The 27,635-nt window shown below is 40.6% G+C and overlaps 1 protein-coding gene across 4 annotated transcripts in view; it reads left to right on the top strand.

The window, feature by feature from the left end:
• The window catches only part of fam193b (family with sequence similarity 193 member B), a 129,499-nt gene extending 124,637 nt beyond the window's left edge, over positions 1-4,862 (top strand). For all 4 annotated transcript variants that reach the window (XM_060836968.1, XM_060836966.1, XM_060836965.1 and 1 more), the window contains exon 11: positions 2,745-4,862. In XM_060836968.1, coding sequence (XP_060692951.1) covers positions 2,745-2,838 — 94 coding nt within the window. In that variant the 3' untranslated portion in view covers positions 2,839-4,862. The remainder of the gene's footprint in view (positions 1-2,744) is intronic.
• The last annotated feature ends 22,773 nt before the right edge of the window (positions 4,863-27,635 follow it).

The raw sequence follows: 27,635 nt of genomic DNA, 5'->3' as shown, positions 1-27,635 counted from the left end.
GTCTCTCTCTCTCTCTCTCCTCGTCTCTCTCTCTCTCTCTCCTCGTCTCTCTTTCCGCATCATTGTGTGCACAGCAAAGAGAAACCAAAGGGAATAGATATGTGTTATGCCCTGATCTATATAACTGCTGTTCTCTAAAGCAGTTCATGATTCAACAATTGATTTCCAATTTTGAGACCTAGGTGGGAAGTTGCTGCATGTTAAATTTGTTCATAATTTCCTTGGTGTAGGTATGATTTTCTCCTCTTCAATAGTTTGTGAACTCCTGCATATAGCATGGAATCTGCTTCCTGACTGAAGCAACAGCTGTCAGGAGGGGAACGAGATACAGCTGTAAGATCATCTCAGAAGGAGAGCATATCTTGTAGGCAGCTCAGATTGTATTTGAATGCCTTTTATAGTTGTTTGATTAGTCAGAAGGTAAGAGTTCTTACGTGAACTGGATTGGATTGGGGGGGAAAAACTGCAGTAAAACTGGGAGCTTCAGCTGAGGGACAAATGCCCCTATAGAGTACCTGTTTAGTCCGTCTCTTAGATAATTTGATTATAAATGTGTGCTGTTTTATTACTGTGGTGAAAATGATTGATTATGAAATTAAATATGTGTATTCTGGATAGTGTGAATAGTTAATGTCTTCCAGGAATGATGTTGGCAGACAATCCAAAGGTGGAGAGTTGAGTATTTTCTTGTCCGAAAACTGATCTGAAATGCTTTCAGTGACATTTTTTGCAATTGGCGACTATTATTCCATATTGCATTTTTATGACATGCAGTTCTAGTACCAAGCTGCCTTCAGCTTTTGTTTCTGCCCTTCTTGTTTTGCCCCTCCTGAAGCATTTTCTGTCCCGTATCTCCTCTCTCATTCCAATGCTCAATCACAGTAAATTTGTCACTTGTGCTCACTTTCCTTGCTGTCACAGTCCCTGCTCCTTTGTTTATTTTTTAAACTTATTCACTTCTTCCTGTTCACTCTTGTGATATCTCATGTGATAACATGTTTACTTGGTTTATTTTCCCTCCAGTATTCCTCTTGGGTCCTCAAGCCTACCTGCTGCTTTCCTGATCACTTCGAGCGGAATGTGCTATTATTCTTGATCTATTGCCTCTATCCTTCACAAGTATTCTCACTCTCATTTTCACTCGTTCCTTCCATGACCTACATGCTGTCCCCTTTGCATGGGAGTTTCATTGTCTTCCTACTTGCTATTGAGGCTGTTTGCTTACCTCTGCACTCCTGCCATTGACTGCATTTTCTTTACAGATTCCTGGTGGTTGCTCATATTTTTTACAAAGGAATTTTGAAATAGTTGTCAATGTATCAGTAGGGCTGCTTATTACCATATGAGTGGCATGGTGGCTCACTGGTAGCACTGCTGCCTCACAGTGCCAGGTCCTGAGTTGGATCCCACCCTCAGGTGACTATCTCTGTGGAGTTTGAACATTCTCCACGTGTCTGCATGGGTTTCCTCCAGGTGCACTATTACGCCTTCCACAGTCCAAAAGATGTACGGGCTAGGTGGTTGACCATGGCAAATCAAGGCTTACAGGCATGAGGATCAGTATGGACTCTGAGTTGAATGGTCTGCTCCCACACTGTAGGGATTCTATGACATTGTGGTCTGTTTTTTGTGTTCAGTGACCAAGTGTTAGTGCTTGTTGCTCACAGCAGCTAAAGTGCCTCTTGCATGTTGCAGCTCTTTTGGTGAGAATTGCACTGATAAAGCATTCAGATGCCCTCTCCATGCAGATCCCAGCATAGCTCGACAGCATTCTGTAAAGTGGAGGTAAAGAACAGAACCTACAGTGCAATGAATAGAAACCAACCCAATAAAATCTGTGGCAGCAGGAGCTCTTGATATGCCCAGAAAATTTTGAAAACTACTTAAGTAATCACTTTGACAACGCCATATGCATGTAAGCAGGATTTTCAAGTAATGTACATGTGAACAGAACAGAATGTGCAGCAAAGAAACTGTCAGCTTGTATCTGAATAATGTTAAAAAGCCATATAAAAATTCAGGAATATTCAGAATCAATTTGAGGAGAAAGAAAGAATCTCAACTGATTTTTGAAAGTTCAAGTCATCTTGTACCAGCATCTTTAGTAAACAATAATGAATTGACATCTGCTTCAACACCAGCCCTGAAACATTGCAGTAAGAAATATTCACTGTAGGTGGGCACTCATCCCAAATTCACAGAATTACCATTTTTTCTTTTAGCATTGCAAAATTAAATTTGGAGCAGCAAATGTGTCATAGCTTCCAAGAATTCCATGAGGTGCACTCCTGGAGTTGCTAGTATTTTCATTGTAGTAATGATGGTGATGCTGATTCAGCATAAGGATTCAAGAATTGAATTGTATCATTGGATAAATAAAATTGATCAAGTTTTAATGTTTGGACAAAAAGCAGGACCTATCCAACCATTTACTGCCCTATCAGTCTACTCTTAATCGTCAGTAAAGTGAACGGAAGATGTCAACAGTGCTACCAAGCAACAATCTGTTCACTGACACCCTTCTGTCTAAAAGCACTTGATGTAACATTATTGTATTGCTACTCATTTCTGCCTTATGGCTGATGTTTCTAATTTGAGAAGATTGAATATATAAAATATAGCTGAGCTATTTCAGACACTCATTTATGAACAGTGCATTGCTATAACAAAGCAACTGTGACTATTGTGGTTCTAGCATTATCTTCCTCCATATGATTTTCTGACACACTGTTTTCTTTCTGTAGGTTTTGTCTTGATTCTGCCAAGCAGACTAGGCCAAAGGTCTCGGTAAATTGGTCTAACTTCAGTCTGAAAAAGGGTCCAAGTACAGCTCATTGAAGATTGCACCACACCTTTGCCTGAAGAAAACTGGAATTATCCTGCAGTTAACACATTCCTTATTTTAATGAGTATTGGCCTGTCCTCCCCAACTCAAAGCAATTTGCTGTGATCTGTAAACAACATGCTGTGATCCACAACCAGTGCCTTAACCAGAAGAAGTGCACATTTCTAACTGGGTGGCACAATTATTTCTTGGGTTGGTTTGTTGTGCTTTATGGTCATTGTGAGAAATTATTTGTCAATAGTGTTGACAACAGTGGAGCAATTCTGAATTTCAGTAGAAACAATAATACAATTTTATAGATGGACAATTGATTTTTCTTAAATGTTTTTTCTCTTGGTTGGGTGGGGGGCAAACGAGAGATGAAATATAGGGTTGGGTATTATTTCTGTCAAAGCTGAGACAAGGCAAACAAATTTTGTGGCACTTATCAAAAGGATTAAACTTATCTCTTGTACATGCGGACTGTTATTAAACTGACTTTTAAAGGATCTTGTACTCTTAATTATAAGCAAAACAAGCAAGTATAAAGATCAAATAAAATATTTCACTACTCAAATTTTGCACTGCCATGAGTGAAGCTTTACCTCTCATCCTGTGACAAGGACAGTATCCAGTAAATGCTGTCTTGGAAATATTCTGTGGGAAGCGAAATAAAGGTGTCTATAAACATAGTTGTCACCTACTCCATGGTAAACGATGCAGCAAAAATAACAATTCATGTCTTTGGCTTTTCTGTAATAAACTGAGAGAATAAGTAATGTGCTTTTTTGATATCACAGATTATCTTCCCACAAGTCTGAGATGTTTGTATAACATTTGTAGAACTCAAAGTAAATCGATGGTAAACTAAGTTTCTCTTATTACTTTCAAAACTGACATCTAGGTTAGAGTGTACAGCCTGTTTTCCTGAATAAGTATATAAACAAGTCTGTAAAACTTCTGAGTTGAATCTTGGTTGTGGAACAATAAAATTTGCTGTAGTCCCCATTAAAACAAACAACTCAAGATAACTTTGATGGAAAATACCCTTCCTTTTTTTGTCTTTCAATATATTACCCAGCTGTATCGATGACAGCAGTTAATTGAGAACCCACATAGCGTTCTATAAGGAAATGTGTCGTGAGGCTAATAGCATTGTAGTTAATTGTGCAAAGTGCTCATTATTAGTTGGTGTTATATAGTTAAATTGGAAGCCTTACTTCAGCTTTTATCTCTATTTAAAAGCCCTCTTTCTTCCTAATAGCAATACCAAATTCAGAAGTGCTAGTCCCCCGATTATAATGGTTTGAAAAAAAATTTGGCAAAGGACCAACATGGGCCGTCAGTCTATTTGGAGCACAAATTTCTGATCATTGTTATCTGTTGCATTGAAAACCAGCAATACTCATAAGTAACTTTGGTTTTGGCCTAAAAGTCCAATGTACCAATGGGGTTGCAAATTATGAGAAAGTATGGAAGTGAAATGTGAAGTCTTTCGAAGAAGTATTTGCATTTACCATTTTCGATTACAGCGTGGGAGTAATATAACGTATCGTACCTAATGGAACCATCCACTCGGGTGAACTGCAGTGCTGTTCTCACACAGCAGATTAATTAGACAGTGATCAGACACTTTGATTAGAAACCCGTTTAAACTATATTAAGCCCAAGTGCTGAGTTTGTCTGTCAACAATTGAGCACACTTAATCTAATTTTGAATGTTTCTATGCTAAAATTAATTTGAAATTTAATTCTTATTTTTAAAAACTAATCCAATTTCTTGAATTGCTGCCACATCCTATCCAAGAATCCTAGGGCTACACAGTGGTTAGCACTGCTGCCTCACGGTGCCAGGGATCTGGATTGATTTCTCTCTGTGTGGAGTTTTCACATTTCTCCACGTGTTTTGTGTGGGTTTACTCTGGATGCTCCAGTTCCCTCCCACAGTCAAAGGTGTGCAGGTTTAGATGGATTGGCCATGCTAAATTGGCCACAGTGACCAGAGATGTGCAGGCTAGGAGGATTGCCCTTCGGAAATGCAGGGTTACAGGGTGGGGGGTGGGTGGGTGATAAGGGAAGGAGGAGGTGGTTGGTCTGGGTACAATGCTCTTCGGGAGGTTGGTTCAAATTCAGGTGGAATGACCTGCTTCTGTAGGGATTCTGTGATTCTAAGTACAAGGCTATAATTGCAAGAAAGAAAGGAAAAGATGTGGGCCATGTGGTATCTTCATGGCAGTAAGTATTAAAGCTGAAACCAATGGTGACAACCAGCTGCTTGGTATCTGCTCTAAATCATGGAATAGACCATATTTTGCAGTGTTATGCTGTAAGTTAATGGCTTCCTACTACACCACCATATTGGAGTGTGTAGTGGTGACTTATTTATATATATATATAAATAAAAACCTGTAGTGGCTGACCTACTTTCATATCCTGGTCAATTTCAAACTTGGTTGGAAATTGATCATTTACAATAAACTTTATAAATGTCTCAACCACATTGTAAATAATTTGTGTATAGTGGTGTCAGGTGCAGTTAGTGTTTAATACACACCTGCACATTACAGACTGACAAACTTTATATTCAAGTGTTTTTATCTATTTCAATAACTCTCTTGGAAAAGTAAATCAGCTATAATCGTTGTAAAGTTCATTTCATGTGAAGATTAAATAAAATCCGCACCAGTGTGATGGAAACTGAATGAGAATCTTTGTTGTGTATTAGTGACTAGTTGGATTTACATTGTAACATATGACTTGTGATTTCATCCTTAACTTTTCAGTGCTGTCAACAGGTCATACTACTTGAACCCCAGGGTATTCATGTCAGTTATACCCTATTCCCACAAGGTGACATATTATACTTGTTTTATTTCTAAAATTCTGCTTCTTGGTGGGTATCCTGTTTATGTTGCTGCCTTATTATGTCTTATGAGAAAGCTTGCTTATGATATTTATAATGGATTTTTTAATATAGTAGATGCTACTATGAAAAATCAATTTAGCCTGAATCAGGTGGTCATCACTATCACTCTAAGCTCATGTATGTATTGTAGATAATGCAAGATATAGGTTGGCATGTCATTTTCACACTCTACCGATCACTTCAGAAATTAACATTTAATCTGAAATGTGAGCTTATTTTCAGAATAATTTTCATTATTAGTGAAAAGTATGAAGACTCTTCTTGCTTGTGAGACCTTCTTCATACTTGCAATACACCTTGATGTTTTGGGAAAGTGATACCCACCTGTTGCAGTAATTTCAAGTACAGGGCATGATATCAAGGCCACATGTTCCAAGTAATTCCTTGTAGTTTTCAAGTTGAATGATTTAATGTCGTCATTTTTGTCTGTTTAAATTGTAATTGTTAGTTTTGTTTTGTTCTATCATATGTACTTTTTTATATTGTAACAAGGACAATTTTTTATCTACTTAAAACCAAAAATTGTTAGTTTTATATTATTTCCTGGCAGTAGCCAGCTTGAACTGCAACATCATAGTATAAATTGACTGTTAATTCTGAAGAATGTAGGTTTGTACTATTCCCGCCAAGTCTCTTTGGCATCCTTTTTTTAAATTATGTACTGTGAATTGCCTTTCTTTTTGGAAGATAAATACAATGACTTGATGAAGATACGTGTGTTTATTATTTAGAGATTTACACTCATTTATAGTCTAGAAAGAAATTAAAATACAATCCTGTAGGTTTTCACAAGAAGTGGCATATACCAATTAGCTGCAAATTTAATATTAAGCAACATTTCAGAGATTTGATGTATTGACATTAAGCATTTGTCTGTGAAAGAGTAAGTCCTAACATGACAGCAGTCTAATATTTACTGTCTGTCAGAACAGAAAATGGGATGTTAGGGAAAAGGTATGTTGGTTTGATTTTGGAGACTTTTGTTTGAAGTTAATTTAGTTCACTTGCTTCACTTGCATTTGGTCTGAGATTTCTGATAACAGTACTTTCTTAGAAAGTGACCCTTGATAAGAGGAATTACAAATTCTTGAGAGGTTAAATCCAGTAGGTAGTGCTGAGATGTAGTTGACAACAACCAATTTATATCAAATGCAGTCATTTTCTTTGAGGCAAAGCACAGTTTCTGTTGTACTAATGTGCGCATTAACCTAGGTTCCTTTGCTGATTTAAATATCTGTCCATGCCTTGAATTTTCTTAATGATCCAGCCCTGATATTTCTTTGCGATGAGGAATTCCACAGATTCATTCGTGAGAGAGAAGCAATTCCTTCTTATCTGTCTTAAATGGAGGATGCCTTACTTTGAAATTTTGTCGTTTGGTTCTAGATTCTCCACAAGAGGGATCATTTTGATATCAACCCTGTTAAGCCCCCCAAGAGTATTGTGTTTCAATTCTCTCATTTTCTAAAATGGCTTACAAGGCCAGTCCACCCAGCCTGATCAGAGAGTCCCACCAGACCCAGGGTCAATGTATATTAGGCCTTTTCTGGACTGCCTTCAGTGCCAATATGTTTTTGCTTGGATAAGGGAGCCAAAACTGTTCAGTATTTTAGGTGAAGTCTAACTAGTGCCTTGTGTAAACCTGCATTATTCCCATTTTTATGTTTAATTCTCTTTGAAATAAAGGCCAAATTTCCTTCTGCGTTCCCTATTATCTGGTGACTTTGTATTTTTGTTGATTGTGGTTCATGCACAGGATCCCAGATCACTGTACTGCAGTTTCTGCTGCTTTCCTCAATTTAACAAATAACTCACTTCTCTATTGCTACCAAAATCTATAATCTTTCATTTTCCCACACATTATGTGATTGGCCAGGTTTTTGGCCACTTAACCTGTCTATATGCCTATCTAAACTGTATCGTCCTCATGATTTCTTTTCCACTTATGTCATCTGCAATATTGACTTCCCTCTTCCAAGTTATTATGTCTATTGTAAATAATTGTAGCTGCAGCACTGATTCCTGTGGCACTCCATGAGTTACAGGTTGCCATCTGAAAATGACCCTTTATTTCCAACTGTCATCTATCAATTTGTCAGTCCCCTATTCATATTAATTTACCATACCCAATTCCATGGGCTCTTAAATAACTATGTACACTGCCTCACTGGAAGTCTTTTGGTGATATAAATATATTGCATCTCATAGTCCTCCTTCATGAAATCATGTTGGTTCTGTTTGAAAATATTATATATTTATAAGTGTACAGGACATCATTTATAACACACTTAACGTTTTCCCAATCTCAGATGTTAAAAGGACTGATCTTGTTACCTGTTTGAATAAGGGTGCATATCAGCAGCTTCCCAATCCTGTGGAACTTTTCCAGCATCTTAGGTTTCTTAGAAGGTTAATACCAGTGCATCCACTATCTCTCTGCCTACTTCCTTTTAATATCTCCGAATGTAACCCATTCGGTGTGCAGGTTTGCTGGTCATAGCCCATTGTAGTTTCTGAAATTAATTTATTTCATCTCTTCTTCCTTCTGCCTTGGTTATTAGTATTTTTGGACTGCTGTTAGGGTTTGTATTGTGACGACTTACACAAAGTATTTATTCAATTTCTCTCTCATTTCGTGGTTCTCCATTATTATTTACCAAGCCTCATTCTCTGAAGTCCATATTCACTTTAACTCCATCTTCCTTTTCGTAAATATTTAACAGAGCTCCACTCATCTGTGTTTTTATTATATACTTGCTAGTTTACCATCAAAGTTTATTTTCCCCACCTTTTTGATTTTTAAAACTTTCCCAGTACTCTGGCTTGCCACTAATTTTTGCCACATCATGTGCTTTTTTTCCACTCAGTTTAGCACTATCCTTAACTTTCTTGGTTGCCCATGATTGTGTGTACTATTCTTCAATTTTCACTCCCAGGATGTGGACATCACTGGCCAAGCCAGGTTTATTGCCCAGTAAGCAGTTCAGAGTCAGTGATATTATTGTGGGTCCGGAATTACATGTATGCTAGATCCAATAAGGTGGCAAATTTGCTTCCTTAAAGGACATTAGTGAACCAGATGTTTTTTTTCTGACAACCAGCAACAGTTTCATGGGCATCATTAGACTTGTAATCCTGGATTTTGTTTTTTTGTTAATGAATTCAAATTCTACCATCTACCATGGTAGGATTGGCACCTGTGACCCCAGAACATTACCTGGGTTTTGTATTAATAGTCTTGCAATAATATTATTCTATGATTTAGTTCTATTGGAGATGGTGACAGGTTACTTGTGTCATTAAGTGGCAGCAGTTGATGAGGATCAGCTTTGGGATGGCACAATGGCTCCGTGGTTAGCACTGCTCCCTGACGGTGCTAGGGACCCAGGTTCGATTCCAGTCTCGGTGACTCCTTTGTGGGGATTTTGCACGTTCTCGCTGTGTCTGTGCAGGTGCTCCGGTTTCTTCCCACAATCCAAAGATGTGCAGGTTAGGTGGATTGGCCATGCTAAGTTGTCCAATGTAGGCTAGATGGGTTAGTCATGGGAAATATAGGGACAGAGTTGGGGCGTGGGTCTGGGTGGAATGCACCTTGAGCAGGCAGTGTGGACTTAGTGCTAAATGGCATGCTTCCACACTGTAGAGATTCTACAATCCTAAAACGGAGGGTTCGAACTTGATCCTGAGAAAACAGAGAATCAATGGAATAGATGTGGGAGAGCAGACATTGCTGGCAATGTGCAGGTTAAGTGGAACCAAGAAAGTGCAGTTGCACTAAGCTGAACACTAGTTGAACAGATGTTTAAGGACCATGGAATAAAACAAAGGTGCTGGAGATATCTGTGAAGAGGGAAACAAAGTTAATGTTTGAATTCAATATGACGCTTCTTTGGAGCTGAAGAGAAATGGGAAAGTGATGGTTATATTGTAGAAGATGATGAGACGAAGGTTTGAAATTTTAGGTGTCACAGAATAAAAGGTTAAGAGAGTGTTTCTAAAGATGAAATGTTTACTATTTCTCTCTCCACAGATGCTTCCAGACCTGCTGAGTTTCTTCAGTGCACTGTCATAAATTCTACCTCCCTGGCACTTCAAAAAGTATTGACTTCAAATTAGTTTTGAAATTTTAATATTTTGTTAACTTCGTCTGTTTCCTTTCAGTTCAGACTTTTTACTGGTCATTAATGTTTTTCAAATCTGCTTAAAAAGTTGTTGGCTTGCATTGAACATTGCAATTGTAACAGCCTCTACCACTTGCTCTGGTGACTCATTCCATACACACACCACCCTCTGCATGAAAAAATTGCCCCTTAGCTCCTTTTTAAATTTTTTCATTCTCCCCCTCAATGCAAGCAGGTTGGAGGGTGCTGAAGTGGAAGATGAGACATTCTTCCTCCAGGCATTGGGTGGTGGGGGAGTGGTGGTGGAGGAGGCCCAGGAGTTGCATGTCCTTGGCAGTTGGAAGGGGAAGCTGAAGTGTTCAGCCACGGGGCGGTGGGGTTGTGTACTTTCACTGTGTACAGCCTGTCCTTTTGACATGTGTACACTCTTGAGAGAATATTGATTACCTCAACACTGCCTGGTGGACTCAGTAATTCAACACCTGAACTGTAAGGCAGTAATCAGAGGTTGAAATGAATGGCGGAAAGCCATGTGCTGGAAATCACAGAAGCAGAAAACTTCAAGTAAGGCCTTAAGTAACAAAAAAAATACTTTGCTGAAAATACTCTGGTCTGGCAGCACCAGTGGAAGCTAACAAAGTTTAGGGTTTCAATGTCCTTTTATTCTAATTATGAAACATTAGAGATGTAACCAGTTTTAGTAAGAGATCAGAGGTATAGTGGAATAAAGCACAAAAATGAAGCCCTGTAATAAGGTTAAATGCAGGCGAGATTAAATAACAAGAGCTGTGGGTGCTTGATAGAAGTGTATGGTTATGGAGCAATTGAAGAAACGTGCTCTTTAATATTGATACCATCAGACCAAGTTACTGATGCAGGTTAAATAAGTATGGAAGAACATGCTAGGAGCAGCAGCAGTTATATCTGCAAATAAAATGTAAACCTGTAGAAGCTGCAGGTTGTGTGTGTGTGTGTGTGTGTGTGTGTATATATATATTAGTGAATCTTAAGTCCTAGAACACAACAGCACAACATGAGGCCACCGTGACAGCCTTTGCAAAAGCTATCCAATTCTACGCAGCAGCTTTATCCCTTTAACTCTGCAAGAATCTTCCAGTGCAATCTACTTCTGGACCCAGTTTCAACACTTAACATTGATTTATAGACTATCAAACCCTTACTAGTTTCCTGCTACATTAGCACAGGGATTTAGAAGTTAGTGACTATTACATAGAACATAGAAAAATACAGCGCAGTACAGGCCCTTCGGCCCTCGATGTTGCGCTGACTGAAGCCTACCTAACCTACACTAGCCCAATAACCTCCATATGCTTATCCAATGCCCGCTTGAATGACCATAAAGAGGGAGAGTCCACCACTGTTACTGGCAGTGCATTCCATGAAGTCACAACCCGCTGAGTAAAGAATCTACCCCTAATATCTGTCCTATACCTACCACCTCTTAATTTAAAGCTGTGTCCCCTAGTAACTGCTGACTCCATACACGGAAAAAGATTCTCACTGTCAACCCTATCTAAACCCCTAATCATCTTGTACACCTCTATCAAATCTCCCCTAGACCTTCTTTTCTCCAATGAACACAGCCCCAAGTGCCTCAGCCTTTCCTCATACGATCTTCCTACCATACCAGGCAGCATCCTGGTAAACCTCCTCTGCACCTGTTCCAGTGCCTCCACATCCTTCCTATAGTATGGCGACCAAAACTGCACACGATACTCCAGATGAGGCCGCACCAGAGTCTTATACAACTGCAACATGACCTCAGCACTCTGGAACTCAATTCCTCTACCAATAAAGCCCAGTATGCCATATGCCTTCTTCACAGCACTATTTACCTGGGTGGCAACTTTCAGAGATCTGTGTACATGGACCTCAAGATCCCTCTGCTCATCCACACTAGCAAGTAGCCTACCATTAGCCCAGTAATCCATCTTCTTGTTACTCCTACCAAAGTGAATGACTTCACACTTAGCTACATTGAACTCCATTTGCCACCTTTCTGCCCAGCTCTGCAACTTATCTATATCCCACTGTAACCTGCCACATCCTTCTTCACTGTCCACCACTCCACCGACTTTCGTATCATCCGCAAACTTGCTCATCAAGCCTTCAAGCCCCTCCTCCAGGTCATTTATAAAAATGACAAACAGCAATGGTCCCAAAACAGACCCTTGTGGAACACCGCTAGTAACTACACTCCAAGATGAATCTATACCATCAACTACTACCCTCTGTCTCCTTCCAGCCAGCCAATTCCTAATCCAAATGTCTAATGCACCCTCAATGCCATACCTCCGTAATTTTTGCAGTAGCCTACCATGGGGTACCTTATTGAACGCCTTGCTAAAATCCATATACACCACATCTACTGCTTTACCCTTGTCCACTTCCTTGGTCACCTTCTCAAAGAACTCAATAAGGTTTGTGAGGCACGACCTGCCCTTCACAAAACCATGCTGACCATCCTTGATCACATTATTCTTGTCCAGATGTTCATAAATCCTATCCCTTACAATTCGCTCCAACACTTTGCCCACAACAGAAGTGAGACTCACTGGCCTATAGTTACTAGGGCTGTCCCTATTCCCCTTCTTGAACAAGGGGACCACATTCGCTATCCTCCAGTCTTCTGGCACTATTCCTGTAGACAACGACGACATAAAAATCAAGGCCAATGGCTCCGCTATCTCCTCCCTAGCTTCCCAGAGGATCCTAGGATAAATGCCATCAGGCCCAGGGGACTTATCTATTTTCACCCTTTCCAGTATTCCCCGGACCTCTTCCCTACATACCTCAAAGCCATCCATTCTAATCACTTGTGACTCAATATTCACATCAGCAACAATGTCCTGTTCCTGAGTGAATACTGACGAAAAGTATTGATTTAGTGTCTCTCCAATCTCCTCCGCCTCCACGCACAACTTCCCACTACTATCCTTGACTGGACCGATACCTCCCTAGTCATCCTTTTATTCCTGACATACCTATAGAAAGCCTTTGGGTTTTCCCTAATCCTACCAATTAAGGACTTTTCATGTCCGCTTCTCGCTGCTCTTAGCTCTCTCTTTAGATCCTTCCTGGCTACCTTATAACTCTCAATTGCCCCAACTGAACCTTCACGCCTCATCTTTACATAGGCCACCCTCTTCCCTTTTACAAGGAATTCCAATTCCTTATTAAACCACGACTCCCTCACAAGACCCTTTCCTCCCTGCCTGACTGGTACATACTTATCAAGGACACCCAATAGCTGCTCCTTGAACAAGCTCCACATATCATTTGTGTCCTTCCCTTGAAGCCTATTTTTCCAAACCACACATCCTAAGTCATGCCTCACTGCATCATAATTTCCCTGCCTCCAACTATAACTCCTGCACTGCAGCGCACACTTATCCCTCTCCATCACGAGTAAAAGTCACCGAGTTGTCACTGTCCCCGAAGGGCTCACCTACCTCCAAGTCTAACACCTGGCCTGGTTTATTACCTAGAACCAAATCCAGTGTAGCCTCACCTCTTGTTGGCCTGTCAACATATTGTGTCAGGAAACCCTCCTGCACACATTGGACAAACACTGACCCATCTAACGAACTCGAGCTATAGCTTTCCCAGTCAATATCTGGGAAGTTAAAGTCCCCCATAACAACCACCCTATTACTTTCACTCTTCTCCTGAATCATCCTTGCAATACTTTCCTCTTCGTCTCTCGGACTATTAGGAGGCCTGTAGAAAACTCCTAACAGGGTGACCTCACCTTTCCTATTTCTAACCTCAGCCCAAACTACCTCAGATGGTATACCGCGACTTAAAAAAAACACCACCAGACAGCCGTTACCTGCTCCGTTACATGTCCGACTTTGCAGTGCCTACATTAAAGGAATATTTCTGCTTTAAGTTGTAGTCTTGAACATTCCTGATGAAGGTCTCTTTCCCAAAACGTTGATTCTCCTGCTCTTTGGATGCTGCCTGATCTGCTGTGCTTTTCCAGCGCCACGTTCTTGACTCTGATCTCTGGCATTTGTCGTCCTCAACTTCTCCATGGTCCCTTACGTTTGAATTAAATGATTTTAAAATCACTTCCAAAAGGGAAAAAATACCCCATAAGACTCTAAAGGAGTAGGTAACATAACAATTAGGGTACAGTTTATTAAGTTTACCAATGAAAGACCACTGTATTTACAATTGCTAGATCAGCTAGGCTGGTCTCTAGCATGTTAACTTCTCAAGCCTGAAGATTGTGATTCAGGGGGCCCTCCATGCTCTAGGCAGAGACTCCACTAGTGAGAGAAAGCTGCACTGTTGAAAGTCTTTCATATGTGAGATTAAATGCTGCATTCCATTTATTTGTGCCACAACTAGGGGGAAGCAAAACTGTATATACATCTCCCAGAGTCTGTTAGCACTGAAAGTGAGATACGCTTCTGAGTGCTATTCTACTGTCTGAATGTCAGCTGTCTGAATTATATGTTTTGTTTTGCAGATTGTAAACTTTATTTATGATGGGGAGTTTCGTTTAAAGCAAAGGTTTATTCAATAATATAATACTATATTGCAAATAATTATTCCAGTAGTGAATTCACGATGCTAAGGAGTAAAAGGGAAAAGGTTTTTTTTTTAAACTGTCATTAGGAAAAGATAGTAATGATACAAAATCCTAAAATTATTTTAAAAGAAATCATTATTCCATTTATCCGATTATTAGTTTCATTACCTAGAAACTGACTTAGCTAAATAATCCTGTCTGTTATCACCATTGTGAGTCTTAATTAATTTGGTTTTTGGTTCAGATCGATACAGTCTGTCGAAGGCCAAGTTCTTAGTAAGCTTTGTTTTATTAAACATTGGCCCAGATATTCTGATTAGTGTCAGTCTCCCTATTTCCAACTGATTAGATTACCAACTATCCACTGACCTTCGGATGTCTTCTGCATCGGAGATCCCCAGGTAGGCACCTTCTGTTATAAGCCTTTCCGAGAATCAATGAATCCAACAACAAAGAGAATAGGCAGAGAAACCATGTGCCTCTTGTTCCCATTTACCCACAGCCTCCCACAACTCTCCTCCACCCCAAGCACTCATTCACTTATGTGGTATGCCACACACTTGGTGTCCCATTCAGCTGACATACAAAACTTACCCATTTGGTAACATACCCCTGCCACCCTAATCTCTAACTGAATTATGTGACTTTTCCACAGAAGCTGTCAAAGTGCCTGGCTGTACTGGTGGACATTTCAATTGTAGAAACAGCAATGTGCCACATTCTGACTATATAATCAAGGTTAGATCTATCTCTCAGATACTGTCAAGTGATCTTACATCATTGATGTATAATTTTTATATTCTCTGCCTCTTGCAAATGACCCAGTCTTCATCTCTGCCTCACATAGGTAACTGCTGTTGTGGTTTCACCAAATCCTTGGTCTTGCCTTTGGTTCTCCCAGAGGATTTTGAAGATTTAGGTTCTCAGTATTATCTTTCAAACTGGACAGGGTTTAACGTGAATGATCTGAGAATATAGCTGCCTTCCTGATCTTCTGAATAACTGCTCCATTCTACTGAAGATAGTTTTTCGCAGAAACCCATGTTTCTTCTCTGGTCATTGATTGCATAAATTAAATATAATCATATGTTTTTAATAATATTTTTGGTTTTTTTAATTAATACTCTGACCAATGCATCATCTGCATGACCATGTTTAGCACAGAGACGGGAGGTACTGACCTATTACTCGCTAGGTGTTTCTGCCTCTCTTGCACCTCATTAACCCGACAACATCAGTTCTGCCATTTTCCCTACCACTATGCTTTCTCCTGTCGGGATTTTCACTCAGTGCTTTCTCCGATGTCTTTGTCTTTGGAAACAAAATCCAAAGGATCAGGAATAAACTATTTCATCCATTGTTTCCACTTTGCTATTTAACATAATCATGTCGATCCAATCTCAATGACACAGTCCCATTCTCTCCTCTTGTATCTTGTTAACCTGTAGAAATCCATTCTTTACTTTCTAAAATATACCCTGTGACTTTGCCTCCATTGTGTTAGAGAGAGTTGTACAAGCTCACCATCCTCTGAATGAAGAAATTTTTCTTCCTCTCAGTCCTTCCATGAATCCTGAAACCATGTGTCCTTGTTCTGGACGCTTGGGCTGGATAACAATAATCCCTACGTCTGCTCTGCCCAGCCATGTCAGAATTTGATATGCTTCATGAGGTCCCTCTTGTTCTTCTCCACTCTAGTGAATATAATCCCATTTGAACCAATTTCTCCTCATGTGATGATCTTGTCATCCCAGCAATAAGTTTGGTGAATGTTTTCTGCACTGCCTCCATAGTAAGTTTATCTTTTCTGAGGTAACAAATTCAAACCTACATGCAATTTTCCAGGTATGGTCTCACAAAGCCCCTGCATAGTTTCAGTAAGACTTCCTTGTTCCTTTTCACAATCACTTTTGCAAGTGATTGAAGGTTGGCTGCTGATCATACCCAAGCTTGTTTCCAATGACTGGTTTACAAGAACACCAAGGTCTCTAAATGTGAATATTTTTCAATCCATCACCACTTAAATAATACTGTGCTATTATTTTTTCCTACCATAATGGACATGCTATGAATTTGTCCATTAGATCTGTCCAAATCACTTGGAAGCCTCTTGACATCCTCTTCATCAATCGTAATCCTACTTTAACTTAGAAATATGACGTTTGATTCCCCCATCCTAATTATTGATGTATATTGGGATTAGCTGGACCCAAGCACTGATTCATGTGGTATGCTGCTTGCCACTGCCATCCACTCTGGAAATGGTCCATTTATTCCCCTCGGTTTCCTATCTGCCAACCAATCCTCAATCCATGACAGCCTATCACCACAATTTCATGTGCTTTAATTTCGTACACTCTTGCCCTTTATAAAGAGCTTTCTGAAAATCCAAATACACCACATCCACTGGTTCTCCCTCATCTATTCTATTAGTTACATCCTTACAAAACCTCCCATAGGTTTGTCAAACATGATTTGCCTTTCACTAATCCATGTTAACTTTATGTAATCCCAGTGGTATTTTCCAAATGTCTAAAATCATATCCTTTATTTTAGATTCCAGCATTTTCTCTACCCACTGCTGAACTAACTGGTCTGTAATCCTTGGTTTGCTCTGTCTGTCTGTCTGTCTGTCTGTCTGTCTCTCTCTCTCTCTCTCTCTATTATTACCCCTGCTTGTTATCTCACATTTGTTCCTCAAATGTTAACCTCTGCATATCGACTTGCCTATTTGTGAACTTTCTGACTCCATCATATCCACTCGCACCATCTAACCTTTCAGGTTTTCTTTGTTTAGATTTGATTGGATTGTTTCATTTCCTAGGCGAAAGTGAGGACTGCAGATGCTGGAGATTAGAGTCGACATTAGTGATGCTGGAAAAACACAGCAAGTCAGGCAGCATCTAAGGAGCAGGAGGGTTGATGTTCCTGATGAAGGGCTTTTGCCCGGAATGTCGATTCTCTTGCTCCTCAGATGCTGCCTGACCTGCTGTGCTTTTCCAGCACCACACTCTCGATGCCTTCATTTTCTATCCTAATGAAGAATTTAATTATGTTATGTTCGTGATTTCCTATAGGACCACTAACAAGAAGAATGTTAAATTAATATTTTCTCATTAAACAAAACCAAATAGCAGGCACAAAATCAGAAATTACTGAGTTTTTTCAGCATGTCTGCTTGGTCAGAAATGGAATGTCAGAGTATTATTTAAATGGTGATGAATTGTAAAATTTTCATGTTCAAAGAGACCTTCGTGTTCCTTGTACACTGGTCATTGAAAGCAAGCTTGGGTGTAATCAATAGAAGTGTCTCTGGACCCAAAACGTTAACTGTTTTCTCTCCAGAGATGTTGCCAGATCTCCTGATGTTTTGCAAAAATTTCTTATTTTGTTCCTGATCTCCAGCACTGCAGTTCTTTGGATTTAGTTTTGGTTATAACAGCAGGCTAATTGCTCACTTTTAAAAACAAAGTGTGACAGGGCCTGTATTTGACAGAAATTATATTTCAAGCAGAATGAATGAATCTTTGCCTCTGGCTTTCACTGTGCCAATGTCTACTCATAATAATGGGCACAATTAGTTGTCTGAATGCTTCAAATCCTGTGCTGTCATCTAGCTGGATTATTGTTATAAATGGCCAGCACTGCTCATCCTAAACTGCCACCGATGTATGAGCTTTTTCTCCAGCATGGTTTTATACCCGAAACAGCAATGGTTATGTCAGCTCCCTTAACATAATGTACATGGATACAATACATTAAAAGGTACATGGATGGGAAAGGGATCTGGGCCAAACACAGGCAAATGGGATTAGTTCAGATGAGGAAACCTGTTCAGCATGGACAAGTTTGGCTGAAGGGTCTGTTTTTGTTCTGTATGACTTAGTGATTCTGTAAGAACTAGATATGGTTAGTTTGGTACTGAAAAATTCAAAAAGCATTTATGACAGCTCTTGAAAGTTGCAGTCACAGGTGCCATAAAGTTGATCCATTTTTTCTAAAAGCTGTTCCTTTTCTCAAGGATACTGTGTCCTTGGTTTTTTTCAGAGGGCTCCGATCTGACTGGTTTGGTACGGAGATGGTAAACAGATGAGGTTTCAGGCCAATATGGCCATGTTTAGCAGTGACCTGTAGAATGAAAGGGGAGTGGTCAGCTCTCTAGCTGAGTAGTTCAGTCTAGAAGTAGTTGGAAGTTCTGCAGTGGACTGTGTGAACAGGCTCTCCCTCTTTCTGCCCTTCTATTTTCAACCTGGAAGCATGTGTTCCATTTGTACTGGTTTTTAATGGGGTTTGCTCATTGGGACTGTTGTGTATTTTCAGAACAGCATAATTAAGTCTACTTTGTATAGACTGAGTTCTGTAGGTGTTCTTTGTTCTGTTCTTTGTGTTTCACTGTCTAATTTTGTGAATAAAATTTTTGGCTGTTTTAAACCCTGGTAGATGCCCTGGCTATCTTACTTCGGGTAATTTTCACTGTACACTTACCCAAACAAATTGCAAAGTTATGGACTGGGCTGCCTGCTTAAGAATGTTTTGAGTGGTTTGGCCTAGTCCATAACAGACTGAGGGGGCTCATCCAGGATTTTAAACAGTGAGTGGTAGGTGCCAGTGTCTTTATTTTGGGTGTTGGTTTGGTTAGATAGACAAAGCTTGAGATAGTAATGGCTCTTTTAGTCACCGATGGTTTTCTGGAAGTGGATGTGGTGACTTTGGAAGTTTTGCAAAAGGTAAATAAGATCAAACTGCTGGAATGAGCAGAGAAGCTTGAACTAGAATTGCCTGCTTCTGTGAGGAAAGGAGAGATAATTACAGCAGTAGCTCAGCATTTAAACTTACTGGAGAAACCATCAGAATCTATAGAGATGGCAAGGATTCAATTGCAAATGAAGCAGCTTGAGTTAAAAGCGAGAGATAAGGAAAGGGCAGCAGAAATGGAACCGTTTGAGTTACAATTAAAAGCAGAAGAGGGCAAAGGAGAGAGTAGCAGAACAGAGAAAAAGAGAGCAGCAGACGAGAGGGAAAAAGAACAGAAATAAAAATAGAGAGCTTTTGAACTTCAAAAACTGACATTTAAAAGGAAAGCCAGCTTAAAAGGCTGGGGGTATGCTTAGTGAGGAAGAGAGTGAGGATGAGCAAGCCCCTGGTAGTCAGAAGCCCAGTGAGAAACTGTTTAAGTACGTTCAAGCATTGACTAAATTTGATGAGAAGGATGTGGAAGCCTTTTTCATCTCCTATAAAAAGGTGGCTAAACAAATGCAATGGACAGTGGCAATGTGGGTTTTGTTGATTCAAACAAAACTTGTAGATAGAGCTAGTGAGATATTCGCATCCCTATCAGAGGAGGTATCTGGCGAGTATGAGGAGGTGAAAAAAGCCATTTAAAGTACATAAGAGCTTGTTCCAGAAGCCTATTGACAATGTTCAGGAATCTAAGGAGGGACACCGGTCAAACCTATATTGAGTTTGAAAGGATCAAACAGAGTAAGTTTGATAGATGGATAAGAGTTTTAAAAATTGAGCAAACCTATGATGCCCTTAGAAAAGTAATTATTTTGGAAGAATTCAAAAATTCACTGCCTGAAGTAGTGCGAACTAATGTGGGAAGAGCAGAGAGTTAAAACAGCAAGGTTAGCAGCTGAAGGGGCTGGTGATTATGAGCTGGTCCATAAAATATGTTTGGCTTCCAGAATCAATTTCAATCCATGAGGCTAGAAACTGGGGCAAAGAGAAATCAGTGAAGATCATAAGGAGAACTTAGCACAGAGTAAAAAAGAAACCCTTGAGGGGGACAAAGAAGTTAAAAAGCTCTGTTGTTTTCAGTGTAATAAAGTGGGCCACATAAAATCACAATGTTGGTGGGCTAGGAGAAAGCGAGGTGTAGGGAAACCAGACAAGCCTGGGAGTTTTGTTGGACTAGTAACAAAACGCACAGGGAAGTTTGACAACTGTCTCAGAGTGTACAAGCTGATCAGAGGTTGATTAAGGAGAAAGTGCCAGATTTGCTAAAAAAAATACATGTAAGGGTAAAGTTTAATCACAAAAGCCAGGAGCAGTAGGTGAGGAGGTTACAATATTAAGGGACACAGGATCCTCTCAGTTTGTAGTGTTGAAAGATGAGGAGATATGTACTCTTAAGGGGACTATTGCCAAAAAAGGTAATTGTAACAGGAATTCACAGTGAGATAAAAAGTGTTCAGTTATGTAAAGTGAGGCTAGAGAGTCCAGTGAAGGGTGGGGAATTTGTGGTAGGAGTAGTGGACAAACTCTCAGCTCCAGGAAAACAATTTGTCTTTGCAAATGATATAGCCAAATCATTGGTGCTGCTTACTCTAGTTGAAAAGTCAGTGGGGGCACAGGCAACTGAAGACATGAAGGATCTTTATTCAGGAATTTTCCCTGATTGGTCATAAGATCGCAGGGGTACCAGCTGAAGCAGGAGAGATCCAAAGGCACAGATAATGAAGCTAACATAGCTTTATCTGAAATCTTTTTGATCAAGCAAGTGGGACAGAGCAGAAGCAAATAGGTAAACCTGAAAGTATCTTTAGTTCTGCTGAGCTGATTGAATTATAGCAGAAAGATGAGAACTTTAAAACAGTTATATCAAAAGGCATATACAAAGAATGCATACCTGTGTGTTATTATTTAACAAATGATGTCTTAGTGAGGAAACGGAGACCAAGCAGATGAGAAATGGGCAGTGATTCATCAAATTGTTTTGCCAGTTGGAGGTCATTTAGGGGCGAGGAAAACCCAGGCTAAAATACAATGACATTTTTACTGGCCTGGACTGCACAAGGATGTCATTGAATTGTATCAGATGTGTCGTACATATCAGCTAATCAGAAAACCCCAGGCAGTAATAAAACCTGCACCTTTAATACCTATTACAGCATACCTCGAACAAAAAGTGGGAATGAGTATTTATTAACAATAATGGATGTTGACTAGATTTCCAGAGGCAATCTCATTATGCAACATCACAGCTAAAAGGGTTGTAGAATAATTACTTAAATATTTTTATTGATACAGACTACCAATACAGAGCCAGTCAGATCAAGGATCAATCTTCACATCTAAACTATTCAAGGAGGTTATGGATAACTTGGGAATAAAGCTATTCAAATCTACTGCATACTATCCAGAATTGCTAGGAGTGTTAGAGAGATGGCATCAAATACTAAAGACCATGTTAGGGACTTATGGTCAGGATTATCCCGATGATTGGGTTAAGGGAGTTCCGTTTGTTTTTTTTTCTGATCAGAGATGCACTGAATGAATCCAGCAAATTCAGTCCATCTGAATTAGGTTTTGCACATGAAGTAAGAGGACCATTAAAATTGATTAAGGAGAAATTAATAAGTCAGAATTCAGAGACCACCCATTTCAACTGTGTGTCAAAGTTTAGAGAACAATTAAATAGAGCTGGAGAGTTGGCTACACAGCATTTAAAAGTATCACAGCATTCAATGAACCAGGAAGCAGATGAGGAATCACAAATTTGCAGTTTTGCCACTGGGGATAAGGTATTGGTGTTACCTCCAATAACAGGTGAGTCTTTAAAGGCCAGGTTTAGTGGACCTTATCAAATAGAAAGGAAATTGAGTGAGGTGAACTATTTGATAAGGACTCCAGACAGGAAGAAATCTCACAGAGTGTGTCATGTGAATATGCTGTAGAGATATTTTGACAGGGAAGGAAAGCAAGAGGAGAAGGTGTTAATGATGACAGCACAGAAGGAAGAACCAAGTTCAGAGAATTCTGAATTGGACATTCCTCAAATCAAATTGGACAATGAGGGAGTTGTCAAAAATTGGGATAAATTACTGAGTTACCTTCCACAAAAAATCAAACTGACCTGAAAGACTTATTACTATCACATGGGGAGATATGCGGAAATAAACTGGGAAGTTCGAGCCTGATTGTGCATGATGTAGAGATTGGAAATGCCGTTCCGATGAAGCAACAAGCTAATAGGCATAACTTTTTAAAGTTGGCACAGGGTCAGAAGGAGAGAGAGTGCATGCTCCAAGGTGGTCTATCGAAGTGAGTTACAGTGACTGGAGCTCATGCATAGTAAAAGTGCCAAAGACAGATTGTACCCAACGGTTATGTGTGGACTTCAACGCAGTTACAAAGACTGATGCATATCCAATTCCCCACGGCTGGAGGACTGTGTTGAAAAAGTGGGACAAGTAACTTACATTTCTAAGTTGGACTTACTCAAAGGTTACTGGCAAGTAAGAGCAAAGGTGATTTCGGCTTTCGTAACGGGAAATGGATGACAGGGGAACATCAATTATCCGAACAACATGGGTGGGGGACTATTTCGTTCAGATAATTGAGTATTCGGTTAATCAATCAAATGCCTTTCCTCTGCGGCTTGGAGTTTTTAAAGTCTGCTCCCTGTTCAGGAGACTGCAGCAGCACACAGCACATGAGATCCCAACCCCGTCCAACATCGCCCCCTGCCCCCAACCCTGATCAACACCATCCCCTGTCCCCAACACTGTCCAACACCATCCCCTGTCCCCAACACTGTCCAACACCACCCCCTTCTCACAACCCCGTCTAACACCACCCCCTGCCACCAACCCTGTCAGGCACCGACCCCACCCCCAACCCTGATCAACACCGACCCCGCCGCCAACCCCATTCAACACCACCCCCTGCCCCCAACCCTGTCCGAAACCATCCCTACCCCCAACCCTGGCCAACACCACCCCCTCACTCCAACCCTGTCCAACACCACCCTCCGCCCCAATCCTGTCAGGCACCACCCCCTGCCCCCAACCCTGTCCAACACCATCCCCTGTCCCCAACCCTGTCCAACACTACCCCCTGCCCCCAACCCTGTCCAACACTACCCCCTGCCCCAACCCTGTCAGGCCCTGCTCCCTGCCCCCAACCCTGTCTGACACCGCTCCCCGCCAGCTCCCCCACCCCGCCCAACACCCTCCCATCTCCGGGGCAGCCAGACTGGACACCAACAACAAGACTGCAGCTGCAGCTGCCTTTGTGGGGTAAGTCTTCAAATAGCGTGCGCACGCACACACACATTCTCTCTGTATCTCTCCGTCTCACATGCACACATTCTCTCTCCCTCTGTCTCTCACACATACATTCACACACACACACACACAATGTTTTACAGCAACTTTTTGTACAGGGCAATGTTGGAGAGATTATCTGAAGTATGGGGGGTATACCCCTGTATAGAACTCCAGGAAAATGTGGGGAGAGAGAGAGAGTTGGGTGGTCAGTCATTTGGAGACGATCCTTAAATAATCATTGTAAACAAAAGATGCAATCACTGTTGGAAACATGTCTTTGATGTAATGTTTCTATCGGGACCTCGAGATCTTCTTCGGATAATCCGATTTTTGGATAATTGGCATATGGATAATCAAGGTTCCTCTGTGTATCAATTCAAAGTCATGGCATTTGGTATGAAAAACATTCCAGCCACATTTCAGTGACTGACTAATAAGATCATTGCAGGATTTCCCAACTGTGTGGTGTATATTGATGACCCATTGGGTATTTTTCCAGGATGTTAAACGCTCATCAACAGAAATATTCAACAGTGGAGAAAGAGACTTTAAACTTGGCGTTGGCATTACAACATTTCAGTGTTTACATTACCAGCAGTGCGTCTGAGCTAATCTGATACACTGATCACAACCCATCGGCCGTTATGGAAATGCCAGACTGTTTAGATGGACCTTGTCGTTGCAGCCATTCAATTTGACAATTTTGCAGGTGGCAGGTCGCGAAAACATGAATGCCGATGCGTTAGTGAGACTTGAATGAGATACAGAGGCGTTCGGTGGTGGGTGTGCCACAGTCTGAATTCACATGTAGTTGTGTATGTTTGCATGTTTATAGTTAGTATAGTGTATATGCATGTTTAGACTACTAACTGGGTTTTAAAAGGGTTTTAAAAATGAAGCCATCTTTTGGTATTGATGGTTCATCTTTTTTAATGGGGGGATGTGTCACAAAGCTGGTCCCTTTTTTCTAGGAGCTGTTTTTCAGAGGGGTCATAAGCCAGGCTGGCCTCCAGTCAGACTGTTTTAGTAGAGAGATGAGAAGGTTTTGAGATGCTTTTTGTTTATACGTAAACAGATAAGACTTCAGGCCAAAGTGGTCATGTTTTCGAAGTGACCTGTACAATGAAAGGGGAGTGGTCAGCTCTCTAGCTGAGCAGTTCAGTTTAAAAGTATTGGAAGTTCTGCAGTGGACTGTGTGAATAGGCTCTCACTTTGTGCACCCTTCTAATTTCAACCTGAAAGCATGTGTTCCATTTGTACTGGTTTTTAATGGGGTTTGCTCATTGGGACTGTTGTGTTTATTTGGAACGGCATAATTAAGTTTACTTTGGATAGACTGAGTTCTGTAGGAGTTCTTTGTTTTGTTCTTTGTGTCCCATTGAGTAAATTTGTGAATAGATTTTTGTCTGTTTTAAACCCTGGTAGTTAACCCCGCTAACTTACTCCGGGTAATTTTCATTGTACACTTACCAAAACAGATTACGAAGTTATGGTCTGGGCTGCCTGCTCAAGAATGTTTTGAGTGGTCTGGCCTAATCCATAATGCAGGCAGTTCAGTGTCTGGACTCAGATCAAGCTATTCAATTACAAACATGAACATATTTTCATCAGTTAAAAATCACACAATACCAGGTTATAGTCCAACAGGTTTAATTGGAAGCACTAGCTTTCGGAGCGACACTCCTTCATTAGGTGATAGTGGAGGGCTCAATCCTAACACAGAATTTATAGCAAAAATTTACAGTGTGATGTAACTGAAATTATACATTGAAAAATTGATTGTCTGTTAAGCCTTTCATCTGTTTGAATACCATGATAGTTTCACTTATTTCATGTGTAAATCACAAAACCTTTATTAAAAAAAGTTGCATTCTCGGGTTAGCTGTTAACAATGGTGATAGCTAGACAATATGTTGAAGGTGTTAGCCCCCTGTGTTCTCTGGCAATGCCATGATGTTTAGATTGATTCTAATCTTAAAAAATGAGATAACGGAGTTTTACATAAATTCATGCATTTTTTTTAGCTCTGAGTTCTACGTGAATGCATGCAGTTTTTGAGCAAAGTACAATGTAACCCTGCAAGTACAAATTCACCCCACAAAATATATGTGTGCACGTGAGTCTTTGTCTGTGTGTGTGTCTGTCTGGGTTGGGGGTTGTGAGTGTGAGAAAGTGTATGTGTGTGTGTAGTGAGCGCAGTATCTTAAATCTGTGTATGTGTATATAGGAGTGCCTGTGCGTGTGTGAGAATGTGTGTGTGTGTGTTTGTGTGTGTGTGTGTGTGTGCGCCTGTGTGTGTATAGGAGTGCCTGTGCGTGTGTGTGTGTGTGTGTGTATAGGGGTGCGTGTGTGTGTGTATAGGGGTGTGTGCGCGTGTGTGTGTGTGTGTGTGTATAGGGGTGCGTGTGTGTGTGTGTGTGTGTGTGTGTGTGTGTGTGTATAGGAGTGCCTGTGCATGTGTGAGAGTGTGTGCGTGTGTGAGAGTGTGTGTGTATAGGAGTGCCTGTGCGTGTGCGTGTGTGTATGTGTGAAAGTGTGTGTGTAGTGCAATGGTGACCATTGCTCGATCAGCTGGTATTGACTATCTAGATTGATAGACTACTCACTCACTGAGTTCAGGTCTCCAAAGATACTTGAAATTTAATGAATTCATCATTTTGCAGAATCCCAGGTCATCAACACTTCATTGATCAGAAACTGTACTGGAGCATCTTTTAAATATTATGGGTTCAACAGTGGTTCAAGTATTGGGAATTCTGCAGCAACTAACTCACCTCCAATTCAAAAAGGGGCTTTCAAAAAGGAGCTGGGGAAAGTGCAGGTCCAACCTGTGCCATTCAGAGGGAAATGTAGGAGCATGATGTTCAGCAAACCCTGGTGGTCTAGGAAAATTCAGGACTGGATAAAGAGGAAGGGTAGGGCTTTTAGCAAGTTGAAAGGGAGCTATTCAGCTGTGGCTCTAGAGGAATTCAGGAAATGCAGAAGGGAACTTAGGAAAGTAATTAGAAGAGCAAAAATGGACATGAGAAAGAACTTGCAAACAGGATTATGGAGAATCCTAAGATATTTTATAAATACATTAAAGGGAAGAGGTTAATTAGGGTCCATTTGGAACCAAGAGTCCAACCTGTTTGTGAAGCTGCAGGATATTGGAAGGATGTTGAATGAATACCTCTCTTTGGTCTTCACTCTGGAAAAGGAATACATAGGTACGGAATACAGGAAAAGGGACTGTGAGGAACTTGAACAGTTTGACACAAGAAATGGGGAGGTGTTGGAGACTCTGTCAAGTTTAATAATGGACAAATGGGTAAATTGCAACCCTGGCTGCTGTGTGAGGCAAGGCAGAAAATTCCAGGTGCTCTGATACAAATTTTTAATTCCTTCTGGCCACAAGAGAATGTCAGAAGGATCGGAAATGTGGTTCCACTTTTTAAGAAAGGTGGTAGAGATCTGCCAGGAAATTATGTATCAATGAGTCTCTCATCAGTGGTAGGGAAACTATTGGAGAACATTCTGAAGGAGCAAATTTAAAGCAAGTTGGGGGGCATGGGCTAAATAAGGATAGTCAGCACAGCTCTGTCAGAGGGAGGTCATACCTAACAAATTTGTTAGATTTTTGAAAATGTGATCAAGTGTGTTGATGAAGGAAGTTCGGTTGATGTTGATGATGTTGATGTGGTGCCCCTCGATGGGCCAAAGGGCCTATTCTACACTGTATGAGTCTATGAATATCTACAAGGCAGTAGTCAGTAACATGATGGAATATTTTGCACTTTTCTGAATGAGTTCAGCACCAACAGCAACTCTTCACCAGCCCGGACAAGACAGTGCTAGGTTGCTGCACCATCCACCATCTTCGACATTCACAGCACCCAGTGACTGCAGTGTGTGCCACATACATGATACACTGCAGCAACTAAAGCTCTTTCAACAGCACCTTTCAAACTTGTAAACTCTCTCACTAGAAGGATGAGCAGCAGATACATGGGAGCACCACCCCCGCAAGTTCCTCTCCAAACCACTTACTATCCTGACTTGGAAATATATCATCATTCCTTCAGTATCACAGGATCAAAACTCAGGAATTCCCTTCCTACAGAACTGTGGGTGTTCCCTATACACATGGACCGCTGCGATTAGTCAGCAA

Source organism: Hemiscyllium ocellatum, chromosome 16 (genome assembly GCF_020745735.1).
Source record: "Hemiscyllium ocellatum isolate sHemOce1 chromosome 16, sHemOce1.pat.X.cur, whole genome shotgun sequence".
In the NCBI taxonomy this organism is placed as follows: domain Eukaryota; kingdom Metazoa; phylum Chordata; class Chondrichthyes; order Orectolobiformes; family Hemiscylliidae; genus Hemiscyllium; species Hemiscyllium ocellatum.
The sequence above is the reverse complement of the archived record's forward strand: the minus strand, read 5'-3'. Positions and strand labels throughout refer to the sequence as shown.